Source organism: Colius striatus, chromosome 2 (genome assembly GCF_028858725.1).
Source record: "Colius striatus isolate bColStr4 chromosome 2, bColStr4.1.hap1, whole genome shotgun sequence".
Taxonomy (NCBI): domain Eukaryota; kingdom Metazoa; phylum Chordata; class Aves; order Coliiformes; family Coliidae; genus Colius; species Colius striatus.
In genome coordinates, this window is record NC_084760.1 from 52,744,189 (window position 1) to 52,771,725 (window position 27,537).

The 27,537-nt window shown below is 39.6% G+C and overlaps 1 protein-coding gene across 1 annotated transcript in view; it reads left to right on the top strand.

Annotated features, from left to right (window-relative positions):
- The window catches only part of NT5DC1 (5'-nucleotidase domain containing 1), a 139,916-nt gene extending 115,237 nt beyond the window's left edge, over positions 1–24,679 (top strand). The window contains exons 9-12 of the mRNA XM_061990125.1: positions 3,112–3,230; positions 4,084–4,242; positions 10,523–10,691; positions 24,318–24,679. Coding sequence (XP_061846109.1) covers positions 3,112–3,230; positions 4,084–4,242; positions 10,523–10,691; positions 24,318–24,436 — 566 coding nt within the window. The 3' untranslated portion in view covers positions 24,437–24,679. The remainder of the gene's footprint in view (positions 1–3,111; positions 3,231–4,083; positions 4,243–10,522; positions 10,692–24,317) is intronic.
- The last annotated feature ends 2,858 nt before the right edge of the window (positions 24,680–27,537 follow it).

Below are 27,537 nucleotides of genomic sequence, written 5' to 3' on the forward strand. Positions count from 1 at the left end.
AGTGAATTAGACATTTGCATGCTGTTTGCTGCCTCTGAGCTTAAGAGGACGAAACCAGGCTTCAAAATTTCCCATTGTTTCAGTGCCTAAAAGCAAAGTTCCTAAATTAATGAAGTCTTTTCCTTCTCCAGAGCTGGCACCTCTAAAAATTTCTTACACTCTGTTTTGCCCAAGGGATCCTGACCAACTAGTTCAAATTGCAACTGTAAATTGGAAGCCTATGTTCCGGATGCATGGAGTTAAGTGAGATGGATCTCATTGCTAGGGGTGACAGTAACAGATCTCACAGAGTGAGAGATCTATCTTGTAATTAGAGTGCATTTTTTCGGTCAGGACTGCCCCTTATGCCTTTCCATAGAGGTAGAAAAGCAGGATCTTGCTCTTTGCTGGAGCCTTCTGGTGCTGGTGTAATACATAGAGCTTCTGTTTGCAAATGCAATGTTAATCTGAAAAAATCTCCTCTCATAATAGCTCTATTTTTCGCTAGTATTTTCCTGAATGACTGAATGGAGAGACCATGATGGTTAAACACACCTTCACAAAATTATGAAACTTTTTATATCATCTCAAAAGAGTTGTTTTTGTAAGTTTCTTTTTCTGTGTCCATATTATTTGAAGATTGTGTCTGCTTCTTCAACCAGCCTTACAAATATGTCTAAATACGTAGGGAAAAATAAAACAAATTTGTTGAAGTTTGACAACTTCTGTTTGATCAAAAGTTGTTTGATCAAAAGTATTTTAAAAGTCAGGAAATGAAGGGTTTTTTTATACTATCTTACTTATTATTTTTGTTAGGTTTCTGAAGAACAACAAAGGAAAAGACATTTCCACACTAATTCTGCATGAATTGTTAGTGTCAACTTTGAATTTCCATGTTTTTTTTAACACTCTTAATATAGAATTGTTTTGTCTGAGAAGAAATCCTGTGCTTATTAGAGTCATAATACTAAAGAATTATTTACTGTACTGCCTCTCTCCACATACCTATTTCCTTCTTTTGGCTGCTTTTTAAAATTTCTTTCAAGGATCAATGTACATCTTCAGTGCTCATAAACATTAAACTGTCTTGTCATTTCACTGTTCTCCAAAATTTGCATTCCAGTTTTCAGCAGTTTCTAACCAAATGAAGTTTACTCTGTCTTAATCTTCTTCCCCACACACTTCAAGTACTTTGAAAAATTCTGTAAGACAGGAGCAAAACTGAAATCCTGATGCTACCAAAGTCATAGCAAGTACTGTATTGACTTCTAAACTCTCTGTCTCTAGCATAAAAAATAAGACATATTTGACTGTGAATAACAAAATTGCCTTTTTGTTTAACCACTTCAGTAGACAGAAGACATTAATATTAATACTTCTGATAAAATTCTAGTTTATCAGTTCACTAAGGCTAGTATTTTGGCTTCAGCAAGAAGCTAAAAGGAGTCATTTGACAATAGCTAATGGATCTGAATGAGCGATCAGGTTACCTGGACACCAGGTCAGATCCAGCTGCTTTGGGACCAACTAGAAATGGAGCCTATGGCGCAAATGGGTGATGAATGGGAAGTTTCAGCTTCTACTGAATTTCTGTTTCAGTAACTGTTGCCAGTGTGGATGTATGCCAATGTGGATTATAGAATCGTAGAATAATTATGATTGGAAAAGACTTTTAAGATCCTCGAGTCCAACCACTAACCTCATACTGCCAGCCTGTTGCTAAACTAAACCATGTCTCTCAGCACCTCATCTATGCATCTTTTGAATGTCTCTAGGGATGGGGACTCCACTACCCCCCTCGGAAGCCTGTTCTAATGCTTAATAACCCTCTTAGTGAAAAAGTGTTTCCTAATGTCTAATCTAAACCTCTCCTAGTGCAACTTGGGCATATTTCCTCATATCCTGTCATTCATTACTAGAGAGAAGAGATGGACCCCCACCTCACTACAACTTCCCTTTCAGATAGTTGTAGAGAGTGATCATGTCTCCTCTCAGCCTCCTCTTCTCCAGGCTAAACATCCCCAGCTACCTCAAGCCACTCCTCATAAGACTTGTGCTCCACACCCTTCACCAACTTCATTGCCCATCTCTAGACACGCTCCAGCACCTCAGTGTCCTCCCTGTAGTGAGGGGCCCAGAACTGGACACAGTATTTGAGGTGCAGCCTCACCAGTGCTGAAGTATTGGTAGACAATCACTTTCTTGCCCCTGCTGATCACACTATTTCTATAATGGCCAGGATGCCATTAGCCTTCTTGGCCCCCTGGGCACACTGCTGGCTCATGTTCAGGTGGCTGTCAACCAACACTCCCCAGGTCCTTTTCCACCAGACAGATTTCCAACCACTCTGCCCCAAGCCTGTAGTGTTGCCTGGGGTTGTTGTGGCCCAAGAGCAGGACCCAGAATTTGGCCTTGTTGAACTTCATGTGATTGGCCTCGGCCCATCACTCCAGCCTGTTCAGGTCCCTCTGAAGAGCCTTCCTGCCCTTAAGCAAGTCTACGCTCCCACCCAGCTTGGTGTCATCAGCAAATTTAAAGAGAGTGCACTCAATACCCTCATCTAGGTCATTATACCACCAGCAGCAATATTGTGTGCTCATCATTTCTTCAAAGCTGGATGATATCTGAAACTGCCTGTTGTTTGTGTTGATCTAGGACTAGCGGATGCCCATAAGAGCTACCTCAGTCTGTTTTGTTGTATTTATGTCAGTATTTAAAAGCAGTAAGTAATTTGTAAGTGGTGAAAGGTACATGGTTGACTCTTATAGTCCGTCTTAGGGGTTTTCCTCAGATCTGTAGAAATTCTTTCATCACTCTGGTCTGTGTGGCTTCCAGCTTTCACTACTGCAGTGTTTGGGAAGGAAAGCCCATGACTTTGAATCCTCAGCTCTTCCGTAGCCCTTGCAGAAAAGGCTTGGATTCTTCTCTTAGAAATGTCTGCCTGCTCACAGCTACTAAACACCTTGACTGAACCTGCAGTCAGTAGCAGGACATGAGCCAGATATTGGAGCTGGTTTAATGTCAAAATAGACCATGATCTCCAAGCTGGGTACAGGCAGCTTCTAACACATCTCACAAATACAGGAGCATGGGCTGCTCTGACTAACAGGTGATTTTTCTTGATCATTGCAGAGAATGATGAGGAGCAGGAGGCTCTGCTATCACTGGACAAACCCGGCTGGTATTCCCAAGGTAACGCTCTCCAGCTTTATGAACTACTGAAGAAGATGACTGGCAAGCTGGATCCCAAGGTATAAGTGAGAGTAAATCTTTTGGAAAATATCCTGTTTCAGTCTAAAATTCACTAGGCAAGCTTTCATTAAAGTTATTTATATGATTAGCCACCAGATGTTGTTTGAGTTATGCTTACTGTTGTCTAACAGACTGCAGTCCAGAACTGGAAGGAACATATTAGTCTTCTTAATGGCAGAATGTGTAAACTTTCTAGATGCCTTATTCTATGTGCATGGTCATGCATTTCAGCAGCCTTGAGGAGAATCAGGTTGTTTATTTCCTGATTACAATCTCCCTGAGGAAACAGGTCAAACTGGTTAAAAGGTAGTATCAGTGAAAACATGGATCTTGTTGTTTCAATTACAGATCTGGATGGGTGAAAATGTCACTGAAGACAGTAGGACCACATTTTCCCTAGTGGATAAATTACCCCCTGGGCACTGAGGAGTTCTGAGTCACCAAGAGATGCTCTGAGTTTTCCCTTGTTTCCAAAGTTGTCCAAAATTCATTCCTGCTATTTAGTGTACTTTCTTGTTAGTCTTTTCCACTGCTTTTCCTGGCAGGCTATTTCCACCAGTCAGAAATCTCAGTGGTGTCTCCTGTGCCAGTCCCAGTTGGGAATCCTGGTTCAATGCCCCTGGAGGGTGACAGCAAGGAGGGTGTGCAGGGCCAGCCTTTTCCTGAAGGAGTTAGTTGAAGATAAACCCCCAAACTGTGACATAATAAGATCTCTGTGTGTCATGACCAACTGTGAACATGGAGGAATTTTTATGAGGTTGTTTTAAAGCTCTTTTTCTCTCTCTGTGAAATACAGTTTCCTTGTGCTTTCTTTATATACAAAGAATTTTTAATTTGCTGCTTCCCTCGTAGGTTGTTTATTTTGGTGACAGCATGCACTCAGATATTTTCCCAGCTCGTCACTATAGCAACTGGGAAACCGTCTTCATCTTAGAGGAGCTTCTAGGGGACAAAGTTACGGTGCCTGCAGAGGCTGAATCTGAGCCCTCGGAGAAAAAAGGAAAATATGAGGTAAGGGTTCCTTGCAGATGTTTCCTGGAATCAAAGAAAGTAAGTTACCAAAAAGCCTCATGCCACCTGCACTGAGAATGAGCCTGCTTATCTTAACCAGGCTGCTGGCAGCGTCAGCATTCCTCACAGACATATCCTCCTGTGTGCACTGTGAGGGTGCAGCTCAGCATGCATGGGTGACAGCCTCTGCCTGGAGCTAGATCACAAATCTCAGAACAAGATCTTTATGCCTTTCACCTTAACAAAATCATAGTGAGTAACAAGTTTTCAGTAATAAGAACCTGCTGTCTATCCTACAGGGAGAAATTTCATGGCCACTTCAAGTTCAGCACCAAGTTCATGACATTTCCCTGCATGTCGTGGACAGATGGAAACATGGAGGAATTTTTATTAGGTTGATTTAAAGCTCTCGTTCTGATTCCATGAAATACAGTTTGTTTGTGCTTTTCTTATATACAAATAGCTTTTAATTTGCCACTTCCCTCATATGTTGTTTATTTTGGTGATGGCTGTGCTCATGATAAGAGGGACTGTTTCCAAGTCTGATCCAATTGCAGACTACTGATAGTTCCCTCAGATAAATAATGTGATTTTCAGGTTCATCACAGCTGGGAAGCAGGGCCTTAACACTACTGCCACTCTTTATTTCCCCCAGTAGAAAGTGAAAAGTTATTGTGGTTTATCCTCTTCTCCACTGCCAAAGAACAAAGCAGATAGAGAACAGTACTAGGGTGACTGAGACAGGAATATTGTACCTCCAGTGCATCTTATGTCAGAACTACAGTGCAGCTTCACTCTGTGTTTAGAGTGTTTCATTTCTGATGTTTCTAAATAAAAAGGTCATTTTCTTCTAATTGCAGAGATATGTATATTCTTTTGCTTTGAAAAGCACTTCACTTTTTTTTTTTTCCTTTTTAAATACTCTCTGTGATTAAAAAGTTAGCTTACTGATAAAAAGATTTTTGTGGAATGCTTTTTTACTATAGATGTTTTTGATCTGATTAAGAAGCTTTATTAAAATCCCCATTTTATATGGAGAAAATGATATCTTCAGTGGTACTAAAGCAATGTTGATGTGACATCTGTTTCTCTACTTTTTTTAATAGAGATATATAATATTTTCCCCCAATATCTTGATTTCTAAACTAAAGCCAGACAAGGACATTTCAGTCACTGAAACAAAGAAATGTAATTATTAATTTTTAAGCTTTTTCCTGGATTGTAGAAAACAAAAAACTACAATAAAAAAATTCAAATCTCCTAGCAAGAAAAATGTGTTTCTCCTTAATAAGTGGAAAACAGGAAGAGGGAGAAGTAGCGCTACATAAGTTAATTTGATTTAATTAACTAATGCTATAAAAATAACTCACTCTCCTCCATAAATGTGTTAATTCTCTGGAGATTCTGCTGCATTGCTGCATGGAACGTAGATCTCTGTAAGGTGTGTGGTTTTTTATTCAGGCATGGTCTTGTAAACATGTTCTAGATATGCTTTTGAAGCACACATGTTTAAACAGACAGCCAGGACGTGTTTCTTTTCCTGGAAGTACAAAGAAAGTGTTACTGAGTGATGTGTTTCTAAGCCTTTGGTGATGATTTGGTTTTCTCTTTTTGCAATACCTCTGGTCAGCTGCTCACAAGATCCATCTTCTCTATCACTGCAGTTATCAAGCAGAAAATAGAGACTTTTAGACAAGTGCTTGACATTTCACTAACACTGTAGTATTCCTGATAAAAGACTGCAGTATCTCAGGGAGACACCACCCGTGCTACACACAACCCCTGTTCAGTTTACATCCGCTACCAGTGACAGCCAGCAAGCAAGGGAGAAATGAATTGCGCTGATCAAAGGAACCTGAACCAGGGGGGCTGTGGCAGGTCAGTGGTGTTATTTCGTTACCACGCTGCTCACTGGAGTTTGAACAACAGGTCACATCCATATCTCTGCAGTTGACTGGACATCACTAACTTAACAGGACTAGTTCAAAGGGACTCCTTTTACAAGCCTGTGAAAGTTTTATTTTCATTCTCCTAATCAGCTTCTCCCATTAACCCTTTGGTTAAGACGGGAGAAAAGCCAACTCTAAGGATTGTACAAAGTCAGGTAGGTTAGGAACATTAGGCACTAACAAAATAGATTTAGTCTTATTTATCAGCCTTCTCATTCACTATCAATAAAAACAAAAAATACAGTACTACTGCAGATTTTCCATACCATGCTGTGTCTGTGGAGACAGTCTGAATATTTAATACAAGATGCAATCTTCCTTTCTATCAATCTTTACCAAATATTATTAAAGAAGGAAAGTATTAGTTTTAATTGCAATTGATTCTTTCAGAAAGAAATTACAAAAAATTGTTTTCAGTTGTTTGACTGGTATTTCATCATTAACAGGGCGGGGGAAGAAAACAACCTCCCTACACAAAAAGTAGGAGGCTAGTAATTTCCAATTTCATAAGCAGTTTTTGTCTTTTCTCTTCTATTAAATGCATGATATAAGCCAGATACAGGGAACTGCAAAATTATGGTAACATCTGCAGTTCTTTCAAGTACATGAGTCATAACCAAATGAGCAAGAGAATAGCAAACTAAAAACTATTCATGCAATTACTCAGCTCCTAAGTGAATTGCAGCATGCAGGGGAAAAGAAAATACCAAGCACTGTGTTGAAACAAGATTCCCCCCAGATTTGGGGGTTTGTTTGCTTGCCTGGAGGCTTTGTTTTTGCCTTCTGTTCTTTAAATGTGTGATCAATTCCATCAGTGAGAACTTGAAGAAAAGCTGGAATTCATCCCAAGATTTCGAGGGAAGCAATTACAGAGGAGTTAGTGTGCAAAAAGTTCAGGCTATAGCAGTGAACAGAGCAGAAATTACTGAAAGTTACTGGCAAATATGGACAGTAGTTTTGCACCTAGAGGGCAGTTGATGGGGGAAGGCACTTAAACCCTCTGAATTTCCTTGACTCACTCAGCATGACCTTAGACAAGGACTAATTAATCTGTGGCTTTTGTCTCTGTCTCTTTATTCTACAATTGTTTAACACAAATCTAACAGCATTTTCAGGAACAACCTCATTGGTCTGTAGTGAAGTCTGGCAAATTAAAGCTATATCCTTAAATAACTTGAATTGAAATGCATTTTATTTTAAAGAAAGTCTGTTTATAGTGATCCATGTTGAAGTTTATCTATAGAGATCATGGGTGAAATGTTTTCTATTTACACATGACTTAGGGGTAGGTTCAATGCAAAACAGTAACAGGTTTGCATACCCAGCATGGCTGCATTATATGGGGACGTCTGATTGTGACCAGCATAGCTGTGCTGGCAAAAATACTCAAATACTCTCAAATACTTGCTGTTTTGCTGGCAAAACTCTATTTTTAGCATTTTTTTCTGTCACTAAGAGTTGGTGGTAGTGTTACTGGATCTTATTAATATTTACAAATATCTAAATGGTGGGTGTCAGGAGGTTGGGGCGTCCCTTTTTTCTATTGTAGCTAGCAACAGGACAAGGGGTAATGGGATGAAGCTGGAACACAAAAAGTTCCATTTAAACATAAGAAAAAACTATTTCACTGAGAGGATGACGGAGCAGTGGAACAGGCTGCCTGATCTAGGTGGACCTGCTTCTGCAGGGGGTTTGGATTTGATCTCTAAAGGTCCCTTCCAACCTTATCATTCTATGATTCTATGAAAGCATACAGTCATAAGTACCATCCATTATATTGGATGCAAGATACAGGATACAGTGAAATGATCCTAGTATGTCCCATGTTTGGTATAAACATGATGGCATAGATGCCAAATCCCCATCTAAAAATACTAATATACTGCATTTACAATGTTTTTAAGCTTGATTTTCTGTCTTCTTTACATCTTTTCTTTCAAATTAAAAAGATGTTTAGAATTTAGAAATTTTAGAATGATATTGCAGAAAAACTTCAGAGCTCAGCTCCCTGCCTGTTCCCGTTTCAAATATGTCATTTGTAAGGTGACAAGTCAGTGTCACAAGCCCTATTTGTCTGCAGTTAATAAAGCAAAGGTGATAGAAAGTGGTTTAACTTAGTGAACAGCCCTAGGACCTGGGGAACACCAGTACCAGCTTATAGCATCAGTATTTATCTGAGGTCCAGACTTAATCTTTGAGGCTTTGTATCCTCAACTAACACAGTCAACATCTGACTTGCTACTGTATGACCAGTATGCCTGAGAGCAAAATCACAAACTCAAGGGTTTTGCATATGAAAGAGGAACTGCTCAGCACTTCCCAGGACCTACTGTCCTGTTTTGAGAACAAACTTCATGTTTGAGGACTACAGGAGTGGCATGGCTGATGCACCTTCCAGAGCTCCTAGGTCCCCCCACGGAACGTGTGTCTCCAGGTGTGAGAGGAACAATGACATTACCAGGGAACTTTTGTCTCATTTCACAGATGTATAGACTTCATGGTAATTGCAGGCTACATACACTGCAGGTGAGATAGGGACATCTTGTAGGCAGCAGTTAGGGATGGCAAGGAGAGTGATGTCAGATGCTTCCAAAGGATGTGGGCTAAGTTTTGAGAACTGTTTTAAGATTTGAGATCAAGATTTAACGTCACTACCAAACAGCTTATCTCCTTGCCATTTAGAGAGAGATAAGCCAGTAGCAAAATGACAGAAGTTCTCTACCAGATGACTTGAAGGCAGTTCTCGTAGCTAACTGGGTTTGGTTTTAATAAAATTTTAATAAAGGCATTTTAATAAGGGCTTTGTCTGTAAATCGAAAATGTAACTCCCTCCTCCTTAACAAAGAAAAAAATCCTACTCTAAGAGTAAGACGGATGAAAAAGTCAGTTCTCCAGATTGCCATTCTAGTTGCCTATTGAACCAATCATACGTTTCAAAAAGCAACAGCCTCAGACTTTTTCTCTCATCAGTAAACAAAGCCCTGGGCCCTGTCGTTTGTTAAAATGCTTGTATGGGCCCAGTGTTGTTTGCATTAATCACCTGAACAGCTGGAATGGCCTTAAGAGTCTTCTGCATGTGTCACCCAGCTGGCAAATAGATTTTAACTCGGCATAGTATCTACATTTAACTGGTGTAAGGTCCTGGGATTTGCATGGAGAAAATCAGAAAGATTTTCAGAAACACCCGCATCCCCCCTCCCCCCCCGGTGCTGCCCCTTTGTGTAAGGCATTAAAAAAAACCAACACAAAAGACCCCAGCTCTTAAGTTCACTATTGGTTTTGAAAGAAAATAAATGGGAGGGTTTTTTCCAACTTATTTACATCAAAAGACAGAAAACAGTATCTCTATCTGTCCAAAACAATACTTCCTTCCCATCCCCAGCTATGCTGTGAGAAAAAACTGTTCCACAGAATCACAAAAAGAATGGCTCTATGTTTACTGATGTGGTCTGCTCAGCTGCATCAACAGCTTTCTTGTTATTGAGAGCCATGGACCTCTATCTTAAACACAAATTATTCCAGCAGATTCTCAAACTAATAAGAATGATATTAAACAGAAAATGAAGTACCAAGTTCAAAGTTCGTGAATATGGAGGCACACGCTGGCATATCGTTCTATGCTTTGCTGGTTACACAAGTAACTTTTAACAGATTTTCTATAGTGTAGATCATGGCTTTGTTTTTCGTTTTTTCATGTTTTTGTAAAGGCCTGGAGCTTTTTCTGGCTGCTTATGGCAATATATAAAAGGTCCCAAGATGAACTGCTAAAAAGTCAATTTTCCCAATGCTGCTTTAATGCATTCTGTAAAACATAATGAGTCTACATGTTGCTATCTGAAAATATAAATGAAAAAACCCCAATTTTTTCACAGTTTTCTAGGCAATTGAATAGTTCTCCATGGACCCTGCATCTCTGTTCTCACTCATTCCTCAGCTCAGAAACAGATAACAGGACACAGGTGGCCTGATGCAGTTATTCCATCTGGTGAGGAGGTCTAGGCTGGGTTACTGTCTGTGCCACAGCTATCCAACTTCTCCAGCAGAGAAAAACAGCAAGCCATTCCTGCTGTCAAAGACAGAAAAACAGGGAAAAGAGAAGGCTTTTTTAAGGGAAGGGAAGGGTATTTAAAGGCAACTTTGTATGTCCTATGGAATCCATGAACTGTATAAAGAGGCGCTTGCAGGCAAATGGGATTGTTATTATTTTTCTTTATAACATTTTGAAGTCATATTGCTCCTGAGATAAAATACAATTTTCCTAGAAAATCAGAGAAACTAATGCTTGTGATTGGATGGAGAAAGATTTCTCTTTTTTTTTCTTTTTCTTTCAGGCAGATCAGCTGAAAGCTCCTTACATTGTGTCTGAACAGTGGGGCTCTTTCTTCATGGACAAATTGCCAGGCCTGGAAAATGCAGAGGAAACCTTAGTTCACACATGGTCCTGTAAATGTATTAGCACTTACAGCACTATTGCAATTCCCAGTATTGAAGCAATAGCAGGTAAGGAAGATGGCTTTTTTTTTTACCCCTTCCTGAAGAGCACGTAGTTTTGATAGTAACGTTGTAATACTATAGTTCTATTTTTGAGGTTACATGCATCCAAAATAATTTTAAAAATACTCTGTTCATAACATGCAACAGTTTATGTTAGTGCCTATTCATGACTTTGATGTTTCTTCTTCTAATAGTTGTCTGATACACCATTTGTTTTTGTTTGTCTCTGCAAATATTAGAAGTTTCATTTATCCTATATCAGAAGTAGGATGTAACATTTAACAAACTGTAGATCGGTTCCTGAACTTGGTCAGAACTTCACCATGGCATTTTGTTGTTTCTGCTTCCAGTGGTGGGCTGCATCAAAAGTACAGTTATGGTTGATCTCCTGATTTCTACTAATGTTTATCCCTGGAGGGACCATACATTATTTTGTACAGCTTGTGACAACAGTTGTAATAGTAATACCACAATAATGTTAAAACTGTAATACGTATTGGATGATTACAAAACGGTAGTGAACACCTTCTGTCAGTCCTCAGTCTATCATTTTGCTTTACTGGACTTTATTAATGCATGATATCTAAAGGAATAAACAAATTATTACATGAATTAAGTACTTAGTGTATGAAGAACACAGCAAGCATTTCATTTACTAACCTCTCTGTCCAGCATCTGTTGCCTGCTTCATGCCTAAGACTAAGAAATAAAACATTGTTCTGGGAGAGTGTTTCAGATTTTCTCAACATCCAAACACGAAAGACCTGTTCTTTGCAACTATATTCTACACACATACTTACATTGTAGGAATATCACAAACCAGAAAACTCATACAGTGCCACAACTTATTTATTCTTCTGATTCTTGCTGTGTTGCAATCTGTACTTCAGCCTAAAAGTACACAGCTCAAATATACCAAGGGAAATTGCCAAGAGAGAGGTAACTTCTGTAAAACTGCCTTCTAATACTTTTTCCAGAGTCATTCTGTGGCTTGCTTTAGAACTGTTGGCCTAGAGGAAACACGCCCGTCATTCAGCCCCACTCTGTGGAACTGCTTCCCAGCCACCTCCCCCCAGCCACAGCTCAATTTTCAGGGCTAACAACGGCTTTAGACCACAAGCATGCCACCAAGTTTCCAGCTACGGATGAAGGGGTGATAACCAGATAGGCCTATGTGTGTAAATTAGTGATTAGTATAGCTGCCCATCATTGGCAGCGAAGCCCCTGCAAAGTCTGTCCCTCTATTAGGAGGGACACTGTGTGCTGTCCCTTGCTGCATCAGACCAGGGCAGAGGCAGGTGCTGGTGACTATACAACTTTTGCTCCAGAGCTAAAGGACAGGGGAGAAAAAATGTTTTTAACTTGCAACTGTGTGCCTGAAAGCAGACTCAAAGCTGAAGGTACGAGAACATCTCTGGTTTCTTATAGAGTGAGGTATTTCTTGTTTGTTTGTGCAGAAGAGCAGATGTTCATTATTATGGATGCTGAGGAATTCCTGAGTCTTCTTGAATACCTTGTCTGACTCCTGTCACAGCAAGCTATGAGAGCCCCTGCTTTGCCAAGCCCTGAAGTTTTTTGCTGCAGTTTTAAGTCATAGCTTAGCTGCAGCAATTTGGGAGTTACTTGTTAGTAGAAATTCAAACAGGTTATGCGAGTTTGATGTGCTCGAGCTTTTCCTTTTCTATTCATCTGCTTTAATTACCAGCAAAGGACTTTCCTCTACCAAACTGCAAAAAACGCAGGCCTTTCCTCAAGATTATCTGAGCCTAAACAGGCGGCAGGGCTGCCAGTGTGCTGACCGTATGAGCCCAGCTCCTGGCCACCATCTAGCATGGCTCAAGCAGCACCCAGCTCAGTCTGACCCAGCCAGCTGAGCTGCTGCCTCCCTGAAGATGTGCTGCAGGCTCCTGGGAGTCGTGAGCTCACCAGGGCTTATCCATCAGCAATGCCTGACCTGGCTTTTGTACCTCAGTCTCACTGAGAGTAAGTTTGATGTACAAGTAAATGGCCCAACAGCTTGTGATCTGCAAAGAGATTTGGTGAAAGGCAGACAGTTTCTGCTATGCTAACTTTAAAATTGATTCCTGTTGTTTGGCTGCAACATATACCTGTGCATGAAGAACAGCTCAGTTTACTTCTCAAGACACATAATATCTTCGAGAAAGATGATTACAAAAATTATTCAACATTATTCAATACTTACTAGTGGTGTTTTACGGTTCTTTAGAGAGATAGATCAGAAATTTATTCTCGGTAATAAAACCCTTACAACCTGTTTCTGGTTTGGTGGGATTTTCTAAAAAAAGAGGATTTCTTTTAAAGCTATAGATCTGGATTGAAAAGTTGGGATAGAAACAGCTTTGACAGTTCTCTTTTTTCATTAACATCTTTTTAAGTTTAGTGCAGATGCCTTCTGATCACTTGAAGAATTTATACGTATATCTGAAGAGAATGATCCAACACTTAACAAATTGCATCATAGGAAAAGGGTTTTCAAGGAATACTGCTGTTGTAGTTTTTGGTCATTCCAAGTATAAAGTAATAGAACATACACACAAATTGCATATGTATTTAGTCAAATGACAGCTTGATAAAAAGATAATCCAATCCATTCTTCATTAACTTTCTGTGCTAGTCAAACATAGTCATTCTTCTACACTTCAGTCCCCATCTTCACTTGAAAATTCAGTGTCTGACTGGAAAAGACTTTGCATTCAAAGATGCATCAGTAACTCTGAACTTTAATCTCACCTCTAGCAAGGCAAGTATTAGTGGGATTACAGATGACTGTGTCACAGTCTGTCATCTAGACTCCCCTGACACTCCTTAAAGAGAAATTGGCATTTTCCTTATACATGAAAAAGGACATTACGTTTATTCTTAAAATTGTCCAAAAGGACAGACAGGATCTTCCACAATACCTTTTGTGTACTTTTCTCAGTTTGGAGATGAAATCAGATAAAGGTCAAATAAAACTCTTCACTTAAGGCATTATCACCTTGACATTAAGATGACACTAAAAAGGTTTATCAGAAGAGCAGCATTATGGCTGTATCTTTGTAATATTAAGAGAAAATTCCATTTCATGGATGTTTTATGAGCTAATTCTCCTTACTCACTTTCAGTAAGTAGAGAAGTTTTTTTCAAGTATTGGAAAGCTGATGAGCTCATGGCTATATTGACAGCATATGGTTAATAAAATATTAGAAGCCAATGCCTCTACTCCTATTCTACATGCCTCATTGTCATGGTTTGACATGACAGCTTTTTTCTGGTAAGGGGCTGTACAGATGGATTCTGTAAGAAGTTGCTCGCAACTCTCCCCAGCTCTGAGCCAGACCCACTTCTGGGGCTGAGCCAATTAGATGCCTCCACAATCACTTTTTAAGAAGAAGCCAGAAGAGGAGGTTTCTTCCTCCATTTTCCTCCATCTTCTTCCTTCTTCTCTGCCCCTTCTTTTTTTCCTTCTGGCAGGTGGTGGTAGGAACAGTGAGAGAAACAACCATGCAGACTCCAAGGTCAGTGATGAAAGAGAGGAGGAGGTGTGCTGGAGCAGAGACTCCCCTGCATTCTGTGGAGAGAACTGGTCAAGCTGAGATTTATTTTCATTTCTTTAAAGACCCCGCATCAGCGGTAGAGATTCATTTTGATAATGACCCCACCATAGCAAGGGCATAGACTCATTTTGCTAAAGCTGGCCCCAGACCAGGGGCAGCAATTCACTTCATTAAAGGCCCTGAGCCAAGGACAGTGACTATGGCCAGAGGGGGCCCTGTCCCGTGTAGGGGACCCAACCACTTCACTACAGACCCCGAGCCAGGGACGGTGATTTTCTTCTTTAAAGCTATGGCTGGAAGAGGCCGTGTCCCGAAGGAGGGACCCTTTATCACTAAGGCCGGAGCAGGCCGTGTCCCAAGGAAGGGACCCAATATCCACAGCTGTAACTGTGGGGAGGAACCCATGACAAAGCAGCTCATCAAACTTATGCCCAGAAGAGGCCTTGTCCCCAGACAAGGACCTTGTAACTGCAGATACTGCAACCACGGTGAAGAATCCACACCAGAGATATTCACCAAGGGCTGCGTCCCGTGTGAGGGACCCTGTATTGGCAGAAACCACAGCTGCTGGAAACAATCCACACCAGAGAAGTTCGTTAAGGACTGTGGACTGTGTCCCAGGGGAGGAACCCCATGTTGGAGCAGGGCAAGAATGCCAGGAGACGTCCTCATCTGAGAAGAGAGAAGCAGCAGAGCCCATCTGTGAGAGACTGACCACATCCCCCATTCCCTGCCCCCCTGGACCGTTGAGGGGGGAGGAGGTAGAGATATCAGGAGCAGTGAGCTGGGCCCAGGAAGAAAGGAGGGATGAGGGAGGGAGATCTTAAAGTGCTGGTTGTAATTTTCTCATCATCCTACTCCCTTTTTGCTTTTATTCCGTTCTGTTTCTTGTAGAATAAACTTTCCTACTTTCCTCTCTAAGTTGAGTACTGGAGTCTGTTTTGCCCAGAACCATAATTGGCAGCGAGCCCTTCCTGCCCTTGTCTCAATCCACAACAACCTTGCTTATCTTTTTACTCCCATTTCGCTGGGGCCTCCGCCATCCTAACGAGGGTGGGGGTGAGTGGGGGCACCAAGTGAGAGACTGTCGTGGTGCTGCTGTGCTAGCTGGGCCAAACCACAACACTCATTCACGAATCCATCTGTTTCTTCACTTTTCTATGCTATGAAATCTCTCATCATTTACAGCTCTCTTACAGCTTTTGACCATTTTCAAGCAAAATGATACCACAAGCCAAATTTTCCAAACTGGGATCCATTACCGTGAGAACGTTACATTTAAGCTCACATCTGGAATTTAAAAGGATGGGGTAGAAGTCTGTCAGAAAAATACTGCTTTGCAGAGTTTCAAATACATCCTCCCACCCTTCAGAAAGTTCATTATGCCCAAGTAGAGGTGGATACTCATATCTATCAGACCTCAGGAATCTGAACTTCACCTTCAAGGAGCAGGCAACGGCCACTCTGAGGCCAAAAATTTCCAGATACCCATGTAAATAATTATAAGTCCTGCATCACATAGGTATTCCAACAATAATTGTAGGAGATGTCTCCGATTTACAAAGATCAAATTTAAATAATACCTTACCTACTATGCAAAGTTTAGTAGGAAAAAGTCACTAAAATAACTAGCCAGTGCAACCATTTCAGATGGATATTTGATTAACAGTTCTGTGATTCTTGTTAACCTGATCTCCTGAATTTGTCTCATAACCTCTGAATGGTGAGGTTTGCCATAGGATTAAAAATCACTGCAGGCAAGAACAGAACATGGAGCAATGTCACAGCTCAGGAGCGTTGCATTTCAGAGAAGGATTAGCACAGTTATGAATGTTTTATGGAGACAGAGGACATTTCACACTGGAAATTTGATAACCAAGCTCATGTCATGTGTGAGGATAATGCATTTTTTAAAATCCCAGATGCTATATGAAATCTTATCATGATTTGCATGTGTAGGCACATAAGTTTTTCTTCATGCCTTATTGTTATTTCAATTAGCTAGTACAAGAGAAAAATCTCCATTATTTTCTACCAAAAAAGCTGTCCCTTTAAAGTAGCCTAGAGACCTGTACCCTGACACTTTCTGCAGGAGTTTGAGTTATCAGCCTGCTTGCTGTAGAAATACAATGCTAAAATTGTCAGTGAACCATGGCAAAGAAGTTCATGTTTCTGCTTACAGTTGCAAATTTTGTGCACAATGGAAAGCCCAAGGCAACTGTGGCTGAGGCACCAGAGCTGGCAACATATGGGCTGCAGATATGTGGATCTGCCCACCACAGATCAACTACAGATTGCGAACCTCACACTCCTCCTTCAATATGTATTTTAAAGGTGAATGCCCTTGAATCAGTTATTACCACAGAAGTAATGGATTTCACTAAGCATGTAGCCATGTACTCACTTCTGTATCCTAAACAGTATAATTCAAAATTATTGCTGAAGGGAAACAAAAGATCTCTTACATTTTAATGTATTTATTCTATGTTTTTTCATTGAGATTACGTCATTGAAAGTAAAATCCATCTCTTTTTAAAATTAAATTAGTCTTTCCTGTAACTAGTCATAATTATGTGCTCTTACTTATTCTAATAATACAATAATATCATAGAATTTCCTTACAGAACTATATTAATTATGTATTATACATGACTTGTTAATTAGCACTAACCTCTTACATTTAATGCTTTACCTTGTACCTTCAACCATGCTTTTGACTTACCAGCTTCAGTGAAAGAATGTATCCACGCAATATAATCTAAAGTCTAAGTTTATCAAAATGCTTTGAGGATTTAAATTGCTTTTGGGCTTGGCTGCTACAAATAGAAGTTGCTACAAGAAGGCCGAAGAGGTCATTTTTATAATGAAACTTTTATGCAAGAAACATATTTTTACATTTGATGAAAAAATGGTACACATATACAACAGCAACATTTCTGAGGTTTTCTGGTTCTGAGGTTTTGAAGCAAGTGAAAAAACAGGTAGCAAAGATAACTGACTAGAGACAAGATATATGTTCTGAACTTATTAACAGCATCTTACTGTATGTGTAAATTGAAAAGCATCAGATAATGTAAATCTGATTCAACTCTTCCAGGAACCTAGTTTCAATGTTCTTCATTTAAGAGAAAGAAAAATATACTCAACATAACAGATAAATATAATGCATTTATTTTTTCAACTGCAAAATGCCATTGAAACAGACAACAAACTGCATTTCAACCATAGCAAATTATTATTCAATAAATCAAAACTAGCTTATAAAAGTCTTCCAGAGACAATTATTTCACAGAGGATCTGAGACCCCAATTTTCCCAAAGGATTTGACTACTTGGTAGTAATTCTCAGTGTAGAATGGACAGCTTTCAGTGCATTACAATTTGTTCAGCCTTTCCTTCCTCCTCCAGAAAGGTGTATTGACTTGTGCCCCTGCAGGCCATGTCAAATCATGCAGAACCCAAAAGATTACTTCCTAGCCAATAACTGACAGAAATTTCTGCCATCATTATTCTGCTCTGTGAGATGTCAAAGTATAGCCACCTCTGAAAGATTAAAGGGAGAACTCATGAGCAACTCATTAAGAAAGGGGGAACCACTTAGTCATTTCTGCGTTAAAGTTTTCCTTCAACTCAGGCAGCATAATTTCATTTGCAGGCTGTAATTAAAGATATAATTGGGTTTTGACTTAGATCACAAACTTATAGGGTGGGTTTAGTTTGCTTCTTTAAAAACTATGGTGGTAATACCAAGTGTTGATAAGTTTTGAGTGTGAAAAATGGTGAAAATAAGTACAGTACCAACCATTGGAAATGTATCCTTGAATTCTAAAATTAATTTTATACAACCTGCAACATCACATATGCAAGAAAAGAGTTGCTGGAAGCATTTATACACTCTGGCTTAGTGCCTAATATATTCCCTCTAGATTAAGATGGTAACACACACACACACAAAAAATGCAGTGTAGATTCTGTCTTCGCTGCTTAAAAGCTTAATGTGTGTCTGAGTGTGGCTTTTTACCTGAAGGTGAGTGATGTTTGTCACCCAGAGGAGAAAATAGGGAAAGAGATTTGTTTTACAAGAGAGGGGATTATAATGTTAACCCAAGTTTGCATAGTAAGTTTGGTTGTCATGAGTTTACCTCAAAATGAAAGTAAAGGGGCAAATCATCACTGCACTTACCTTAAAACATCTCCTTCACAATCTCAAAGTGCAAGTTATTTCTTTTTCATAAACAATTGGAAATGCCTGTCATCTCAAACATTTGCTCATTTTGAGGCTAACTTGTTCAACTTCCCTCAGAAGACCTTCCCACTCCTCTTGTGTCCAGAATGAGTCTTTCAGACAGAAATTAATGAACAGATCCCTCAAAGACTAAAACCTGCTAGTAGGATCTCAATGTCTGCTTTGGGTTTAGGGTTTTTTTTCAGATTAAGTCTTCATTTAAACATTTTTAAATATTATAGTTAAATATTTTCCTTTTACCGGTTTTCTCAAACGATCTCCAAAATTTACCATTTAAAATAAGGCAAAAATAAGATAAATAAATTTCACATACAAATAATGATTTTTCTTATATAAACACAAAAGAGCAAAGGCATTTCTAAGGCTTTCCTTCACTTCAGACTCCATCAGGCTCAGATGCAAGCAGTGAAGCTCTTCCTCCTGTAGCCAGTAGGTTACAAATGCCTACTGGCAGAGCTGCAGGCATGATCTCTGACCGATACACCTGTGTTGGCAAAAGCTCTTACACGGAGGCAGTTAAAGCAGCAAATCTGCACTATCACCAAGGCTGGTTTTAGTATTTTTCCTTCATTCCTGGATGCCCAGGAATAAACCACACTGTGTCATATCACCAGCTACATCTCAAAGCAGAGGTTTGTCATCTTCCTTCTATAAAGCATACCTTTATTGGAGGGTCACCCCTTTCCCACATGACACCACACACGTACCCCTTTCTCTCTAGCTTTCAAGTCTCAGAGTGTGCAGACAGTAGGAATGACTTTCAAGTCATTGATGGAAGGAATGCTTTCCTCTTGCTGACTCCACTGTTTCAAGAGCTCTGTTTTAGTACTGCAAACATCTGACCTCCCGTTTAGGAAAATCAGCCTTTGAAGTATTCATAAAAATAACTACTATCAGATAAATCTAGTTGTGACCTTAGGATATTTTTGCCACTAGTGTGCTCCCTCACATTCTGAGCTCCTGTTGCAAGTGCTGCATTGGCTCTTATCAAATAGAAATGTGTCAGGAGATAAAATCATTTTGCATTTTAGAAAAGCCCAACCCTTGTTTTAATTTACCTGCAGACTGGCAAGCCAGGTCGCGTGGCAGCACAGCCAAACTGGTGTGCTCCTCTGCAGCAGTAGTGCTTACTCCACTCTTAAGAAATTGTTGTTAGAAATTTTTACCATTAAGAAATTAATATTTTCCTTTTTCTTCAACAGCGACTTTGAAATCCGAGGAAAGATTTATGGCAGATCTTCTAAGCCAGTGTAAATTACTAGAATTCCTGTAAAAGGAAAAGAATTAATACTGGCTGATGGTCTGCCCCTAGAGTTATACAACCTGGGTGCTGAGCCAGAAGATAGAGCTCTGTCTGTGTTTTCTATTTGCCACAACTAATCAGTTTAAAGACTTTTCAAGTTAAAACTTGGGTATCACTACTGAGTTTTTCATTTTCTTACCCGTGCCTTTTCCTTGATCATAGTCAGGAGGATATATTTGGATTCACTTAAGAACACAACCCTGTTGTTTACGAGGAGGTTTCTGCAGCATCTGGCTCCAGTGCTGCTGACTGGCAGGGAGCAGACCTCAGAGAGAGGAGGGGAGTTCTGCTCCCTGTAGGGCTTCACACTCATCACGGGGATGCTGCTGTGGTGTCATGATTAAAAAATGTTGGCTTGGCTTTCGTTGGTCAATACTGCAAAATGATTCCTGACATTTCTACTGCGTATTTTGGGAGAAATCTGTTTCAGTCTTGGCCTGTGCTTTTAACTGGAAAAAAAAAAAAAAACCCAAAAAAACCTTTCCATCTAAAGAGCTTAGTTAAGATTATATTTGCTTAATGTTTTGGTTTGTTCAAGGAAATCTCAAAAAAGGATTAGACACAAGTATTATCAAGCAGGCCTGTGTCTGGATTAGATTATAATTGTCTTCCATTCAGTTACTCAAATATTTTCCTGATCACTCATCGAGAATATTACGTTTTCCCTTCTTCTTGTGGTTTCCTTTTCCTTCCTTGTGGCTGGAACTCTTAATTTTTCTTCCGATAAAAACTTGTGGCTTTCATTTAGTTTGCTTACACTAACTGAACAGCACACAGACACTGAGATGTTGTCAGTTTAATAACTATGATGAAAATCCATCCGTAACACCTAAATATATGGATGGATATGTGTATACATAAGCATCAAAGAGCAATGTTGTAACTTATGTGACTCAATACTTGGATCTGGATTAACTGGAAGACAGCAACTGGAACTCAGTAACTAACAGTGGTTACTAGTCAAACATGATCATTGCTGTTTGATCTAATTCAGGGCTGCTGGAGTCCCAGAAGTGAGGTAGGGTAGGGCAGGAATCCTGCTTCTGAGCTTAGGCTAAGGTATATAACCCCCATGAGAGGCTGCCCATGCTCTTGGGAAATGCTTGTAGCACTGAATGCTCACTGCAAAGGAAACTGATGTTTGTCACTGACTTGCACTCAGGAGCTGTTGTGGGAGCAAAGAAAAGAGTGAGATAGGAATTATGGGACATTCATCTAGTAACTGACATTTCTGTAGATCTAGAAAGGGAGACAGCCCTTGAGATCCTTCCCATTTGACCTCTAGGTATCTTTAGCTCTAAAGGGAATATCATAATTTATTTGGGAAAACAGAATGACAGAATGATCTGGGTTGGAAAAGACCTCTAGAGATCATCTAGTCCAACCCTCTGCAGAAGCAGGTCCACCTAGACCAGGTCACACAGGAATGTGTCCATGCTGGTTTTGAAAACCTCTGGAAGAGACTCTGCAACCTCTCTGGGCAGCCTGTGCCAGGGCTCCCTCAACCACACAGGAAAGAGGTTTTTCTTCATGTTCAAGTGGAACTTCCTGTGTTACAGCTTTTGCCTTTTACCCCTTGTCCTGTCACTGAATGCTACAGAAACAAAATTAGTCTGGGTGGAATTACCTAAGTACAATAAGAGAAATTCAGGGATTGTGGTCCTCAAGCAGTGGGGTAGAGCCACATAGTTCATTCTTCTGGCCCCCTCTGAAGTTTGTTCAGGGTCTGGTTTTTTTAGGACAGTGACAATATTGGATGAGTTTTATGCTGAATTCATTGTTAGTATTGACTAGGACTGATTAGAGCCTCACTGTAAAATTATATCTCAGAGAGGACTGGATATGTGCCCACTGCCCAATTTATGAATCTCCATCAGGTTTAGAGGAGAAATGGGTGCTAAGATGCAAAGGTCTGCCATGGGAGCAGCAGTTGTGAGGATGCATTGTAGCAGAACCTGGAAACATTTACTGGCAAAACCACTAGGAAAACAATCAACTTGGAAGTGAGAAGCTGTATTTTCCCTGAGACTTGCTTTATTATCGAATACCATATCTTACTTTTTGCATGCTTTTGCATCAAGCTGCAGCTTGTACAAGCATTTCAGTTTAGTAAAACGAAGCTGCTTCTTTATTCTCTGTGTCATCAGTGGTAATATAGAACAAGACAAGAAATGAAAGTGAACTTCTGCTGCATCCAGGAAGCAGACTCCAGACCTTTATCATTATTGTTTGCTGATGAGCCAGTATTGCTGGACCTAGTGATACCATTGCCATTTACATCAAAGTTGGATTGAGCTTTGGTGTACAATTCACCTGATACCTTTGCAATCCAGGGAAACTCTGATTTATTGTAAACTACAAAGTTTTCAAAGAACTTAGTTTCAATTGACTGAGATTAATGAACAGTCTGTATCTATCACACCGTCTGGACTTTCATTTTTTTGTAGATTTAGTATCCCTGAATAAAAAACGTTCATTTCTCTTTCCCTGTAGGCTTACGCTTTTTCCTCACTGTGTATTTATTCATAGCCACTAAGATTCCAAGTATGTATGCTTTTTTGGATCAGTCCAGAGGGTTCTCATAAATATATCAATAATATAAAATGTTGCATATTCCAGGCAAAGCAGATGCAGGAAATTAAAGCATTGATGAAAAAAGAACCTGGAAATAGAGGAAGATTTTTGCTATGTTTGTGATACCTAAAACCTGCTTAATGGGTGAAGGATAGTATCCGCATCATGCAACTTTCAGTGATGCCTTGGGCAACATTTTTACATATGCATACCTTCTGATCATCTTCCAAAGTCAGCTTGCTCAGACAAAAGCAATATTTGAATGGATAGATCGGGATTCTAAATATGCAAAATGTATTATTCTCTTTCGGAGTTTTGTGCTTGTATATAGAATGGGTGTGTATCGTATATCTGATTGTGTAAAGCTTGTTTACCAGGAAATGCCAACAAAATTACCATTTTGATCCAACTGGTTCTTTCCTTTGGCACTAGGAACTCTGCCCCATTTGTGCCGCTCCTAAGTACTGCTGTTAGGTTAAACTGCTCTCGGGACACTCCCGGCTGCTGGACCAAAAAGCTAGTGAAAGCTTTTATATGAAAGTAACACTATGACATTTGTTTTTTAAAGCTCATAAAGATATTCAGAAATATTTGCTTTCTCTTTTTTATTATTTGTTATTTTGGAAACCTTTGTTTAAAACAGAACTGTCCTAAATAGACCCAGCAGCCAGTAAATCCCTTGGGCCCTCTGCAGACTAGAAAAACATCTGCACTGTTCTGCCGCACTCAGAACAAGCTCCAGAGGTTCCCCTGACTCAGACAAAATGAGAAAATGTACTTCTTTGACAAATTGAAATAACCCACTTCATAAAGTGTAATTCACTTCCAGTCAAGTCTCCTCCCATTCCTACTTTATTCCAGCCTCCATCTGATTTTTCACATGGATGAAAATACTAATTTGCTTGCGTTAGTTACATTCAATACAGCTTCAAATCTGCAAACTGGATGCTGCCCCGGTGCCTGTGTATGTGTCGCCTGTGATATAGACCTGAACTTCCTGTTGTTTGTGCTGAAACTGCTACGATTCTGTTTTTCTATTTCACAAAATCTACTAAGCACAAAAAAAATGTAGCATATAGTGATGAGATAGCATCACCCTGAATTTACTCCAAATTTAAAAAAAAAAAACGAAAGTTGTCATGAATAACAGTTCAGATGAGCCGAGTAAGAGTTTTTAAGTTTTACTCTGACTCTAAACAACTTGGGAAGGAGATAACCCTTTCTTGTTTGGGTGATTTTTTTTTTAATTTGGTTTCTTGAACTTTTGAGTAGGAGATGAGCTTGGGAAGTATCAGTTTTCTTGTTGTGAGGGTGGGCAGGTCACTGCTGGCAGTAAAGACTTCTTTTTTTTAACAGCTACAGAAAAGAAAGCTTTGACTGTTCAGAACTATTTTAATGCGTTCAGTGCTCTTTACAGACTGGAAGTGATGAGTACGCCAAGTTACAAGTGGAGATTTCTAAGAACAAAATGATGTTAACACTGGACTGCAAGAAGGTCTAAGAGCTGGTACCTTTGGGGAATCTTGCTATAATAGCCATGGAAAAGAAAAAAAAAACATTAAAAAAAAGAAGAAACTGACTTCTTTGTTTTAAACATAAAAGAGGAAGGTGACAAATGAACTTGAAAAGGTTCTAGTGGGAAAATTCCATCTAGGCTCAATGAAGACTTTTGTTTAGTTTTTAAGCAATAGTGAATTCCTTTTTTTCTATAACTGGCATTATTTCAGCAATCAAGGAACTAAATATCATCCGTCACTGCCATTGAGTAAACTCTGAATGTCTGTCCCTTGGACAGCTGAAGATGTCAAACAAATATGTAATCACACAATCTGATTGCATTCTAATGCTGGTGAGCTCAAGGCCTTAAGAAGTACTGCTATTCACCAGAGGCTTATTTTTTAATGTGATATGGGCTGTGTTGCTAATGAGATGTGTTTTGTTTCTGTCTTTCAGATTTACCACTGGATTACAGATTTACACGATTTTCCTCAAATAGCTCAGCAACTGCTGGGTACTACCCAAGCCCTCCAAGAGCACTGCTGCCAAATGAGGAGTCAGTGACTGTGAAGTAGATTGTTGGCTTTTTCCTTAGATAACCCTGTGGTCCCTACTTAAACTGCTATTGAATGCTAATTGGTGAAAATGCTGTGTGATACTTCATAAAATAGAATGATGGATTAAAGCAGACTCCTGTGTAGACTTGTGTTTCACTTGTTGCTCTAGTCCAGCTGGAACAGGTGAGCAATGCAGCCTTCTCTCTACACCTTCTGACCACCACTACCTTTTGCAAAGTACTGTTGGCTTTTTGTATGCAGTGCCCAAAGCCTTCAAGAGAAATGCAATAGTAATAACTCATCTCAAGTTGCATTCTACATTTTCAAGAACATTTTCTGTACTGTCCCTCTGTAAGGTGATGCCATTACTTCCATAAGCCCCAGGAGAGACATGAACCAGAACCTTAACCGTATGTCATTAAGAGTTACATTGGACAGCCCAGGTTACCACTGTAGGTCACTGATTTGCAGACTTTGAGGACTTTAGTCTCTGACTGTAACTGGTTTTCCAGCGTCAGAAAGCCTGAGGCCTAAATAGAAAGATTCATCATACCCAAAGAGAGACTTGAATGGGATTTAGGCAACTAAATGCAGACTAATAGTTCTGAAAGCCTCCTTCACATGCTTCATATTCCTGGAAGTGCCTAACCACTGATCCGCAGTAAGGTTCCCTACAAGCTTTTTCCTCCTTTAGTCTTCAATACCTCAAGAGTCAGAGCTCTTCTGCAGAAGGAGGGAAACCTCTTTGCAGTTCCCTTCTCAGCTTGAGTAAATTCAGGCCCGCGTTCTCAACCTCCCTTGGTAATCTTTCCAAGAGCAGGAAGCATAAAGCACTCAACTCTGCACAGCCATATTCGCTAAGTACAGCCAGCCCAGGAGAGAAGCAAGACTGAAGACATAAACTGAATAAATGCTTTATTGTCAGCTAATTTAAGCAAACTGGCATCCTGTTCTCTGCAGATTCAGTTCCAAGGACCCATTCTCCAGCGCTGTGAACAGGGACCCTTCGCTAAGTCACGCAAGGGAGTCTATGCAAAAACATGTCAAAAGTAATTCATCAGCAGTTTTGTCACACTAAGGTGGCAGAATTTTTGATAAATTTCCCTCAAATTTCAAAGAAGAATGAACAGAAACTATTTTCTTATTTTCAAGAAAATCATTTACTTTCTCAGGCCTAGACAATTACTGGAACTGATTTAACTTGTGGTAACATTTAACTCATGTCAACGCTTGTTTCACCACAACTTACTCTATATTTTTGCAGTTTCACCAGTTAAAATATTTTGTGTCAGAATCAGACAGAAATACCATTCCACCTCAGTTCAGAGGTATCACTTTTTTTTTCCATAGTTTCTTCCTACCTTTACGTAGGATGTTATTTTTACATTCTTGTGGTCCAGTATACTTACGAGTAATATGCAGCATTTCCATTTTAACAGTAAGCATTGGGGTTTTATTGAAAGTGAAACGTAAAACAAAAAAGAGGACAAAAATTAGGTAAAAAACTCCTTAAAACAAGGTGAGTGAGGAAGGAAAATGTACCATTCTCCTCCTAATAAACTATAGGCTGAAAAATTTTTACTTAAGAAGTTAACAGTAAGTAATACTTGAGTTTATTTTGTATTTTTTTAATTTATATAAATACCTTGGGCAGCAAATCTGGCTTGTTATAAGGGTATGGTTTTTATTAAGCAGAGAGATACCCAGATTAAAATTTCAGACCCTGACTGCAGCATCATTTGAAATTCTAACCTGAATCAAGTAATCCTCTGCAAATAATTTCTAACTAGGTTACGGTCCAAACCAGTATTGTGTACTCTCATGATTTTGTTGTTCCAAAATTGGAAATGTTTTTTTGTTGGTTGGGGTTTTCTTTAAATAAAATTAATCAAAGTGGAATTGTTAATGAAAATTAGAGTGGAAATTGTCTAAGTCAGTCCTTGGTTCCTGGGGTCACAGTGGAGAATCAGTATTTTGCTTTTAATGAGAGGTGACGGATTCTAAGGACAATCTGAACATAAAGCTCACCAGCAGAAATACACACATAGACTTGCTCAACGGGGAGGTGATGGTACATGTTTCCAATGAAGGCTGTCACCAGCCATTTGCACGTACTGCTGGAAGGACCACATGATAGCAGAGAAGAAGTGGATGACAGAAGGCTACTGCAAGCATGGCTCCTTGTGCCACACCACAGTCTGTGGCTGCAGGAAGACTTCAGAAAAATAATTGAAGTGTTTGCCCAAAAAATTGAGTTCCTGTGAAATCATAACAACTTGTACTAAAGACTCTTCTTATTCAATAATTTCTGACAATTATACACCTCTTACAAAGCTGAGGTTGGCAACAGAGGAATTGTATGAGGGCAATTGGTGCTGTGGCAATAGGAGAGCTGTTGGAAACAGAGTTGGTGTGGAGACCAGAGGGAAGAAATGCACATGACAGAAAACTGGCAGAGGGGTGGCTATATTTAACATGACACTGTAAAGACAACATCTTTGCTACTTACTTGTCTTTTTTAATTTTTTCTTTTAACCCCTGGATATCTCTGAAATTCCTTGGATTCAATTGTGAGAAGCCATTGACAGAAAGATCACTGAAGTGCCTGCAAAACTATCTTGAGTATCAGCAGGGAAACATAAAGTTGTTTTTGGTTATATCAGCCCTGGAAGCCACAGTTTTGCTTAAAACCAGAGATGAATAACAAGTCTCTTCTGGTGTTTGTTTTTGGTATAAAGCACATGTGTCTGAATTTTAAAATAAAGAGAATTTATTTCTGGGAAAAAAAAAAAATCAACCAAAAAACACGTTCTCTCAATTTATTTTATAGTTGAGCAGTAAAACAAAAAAGGGGGGACAAGATCATCACGAAGCAGTGCAAGGTGAGGTTCGTGCTACAGCCTCGAGCAAAGCAAAGCTTGACTCGCTCAGAGTAAAACATACATCAGTCAACCAAAACCTAGTATAAATTAATGCCTTTAATAAATTAATACCTTTAATGCCTATAGGGAAGTCAGCTTTGATGCAAAGCAGAGCTCGCTGCATGTGCTTCCTGAGTAGAGCTTGTTCCTGGAAACTAAAGGCTTCTTTAATCCCCAGTAAAAGTTAAACAAACAAAT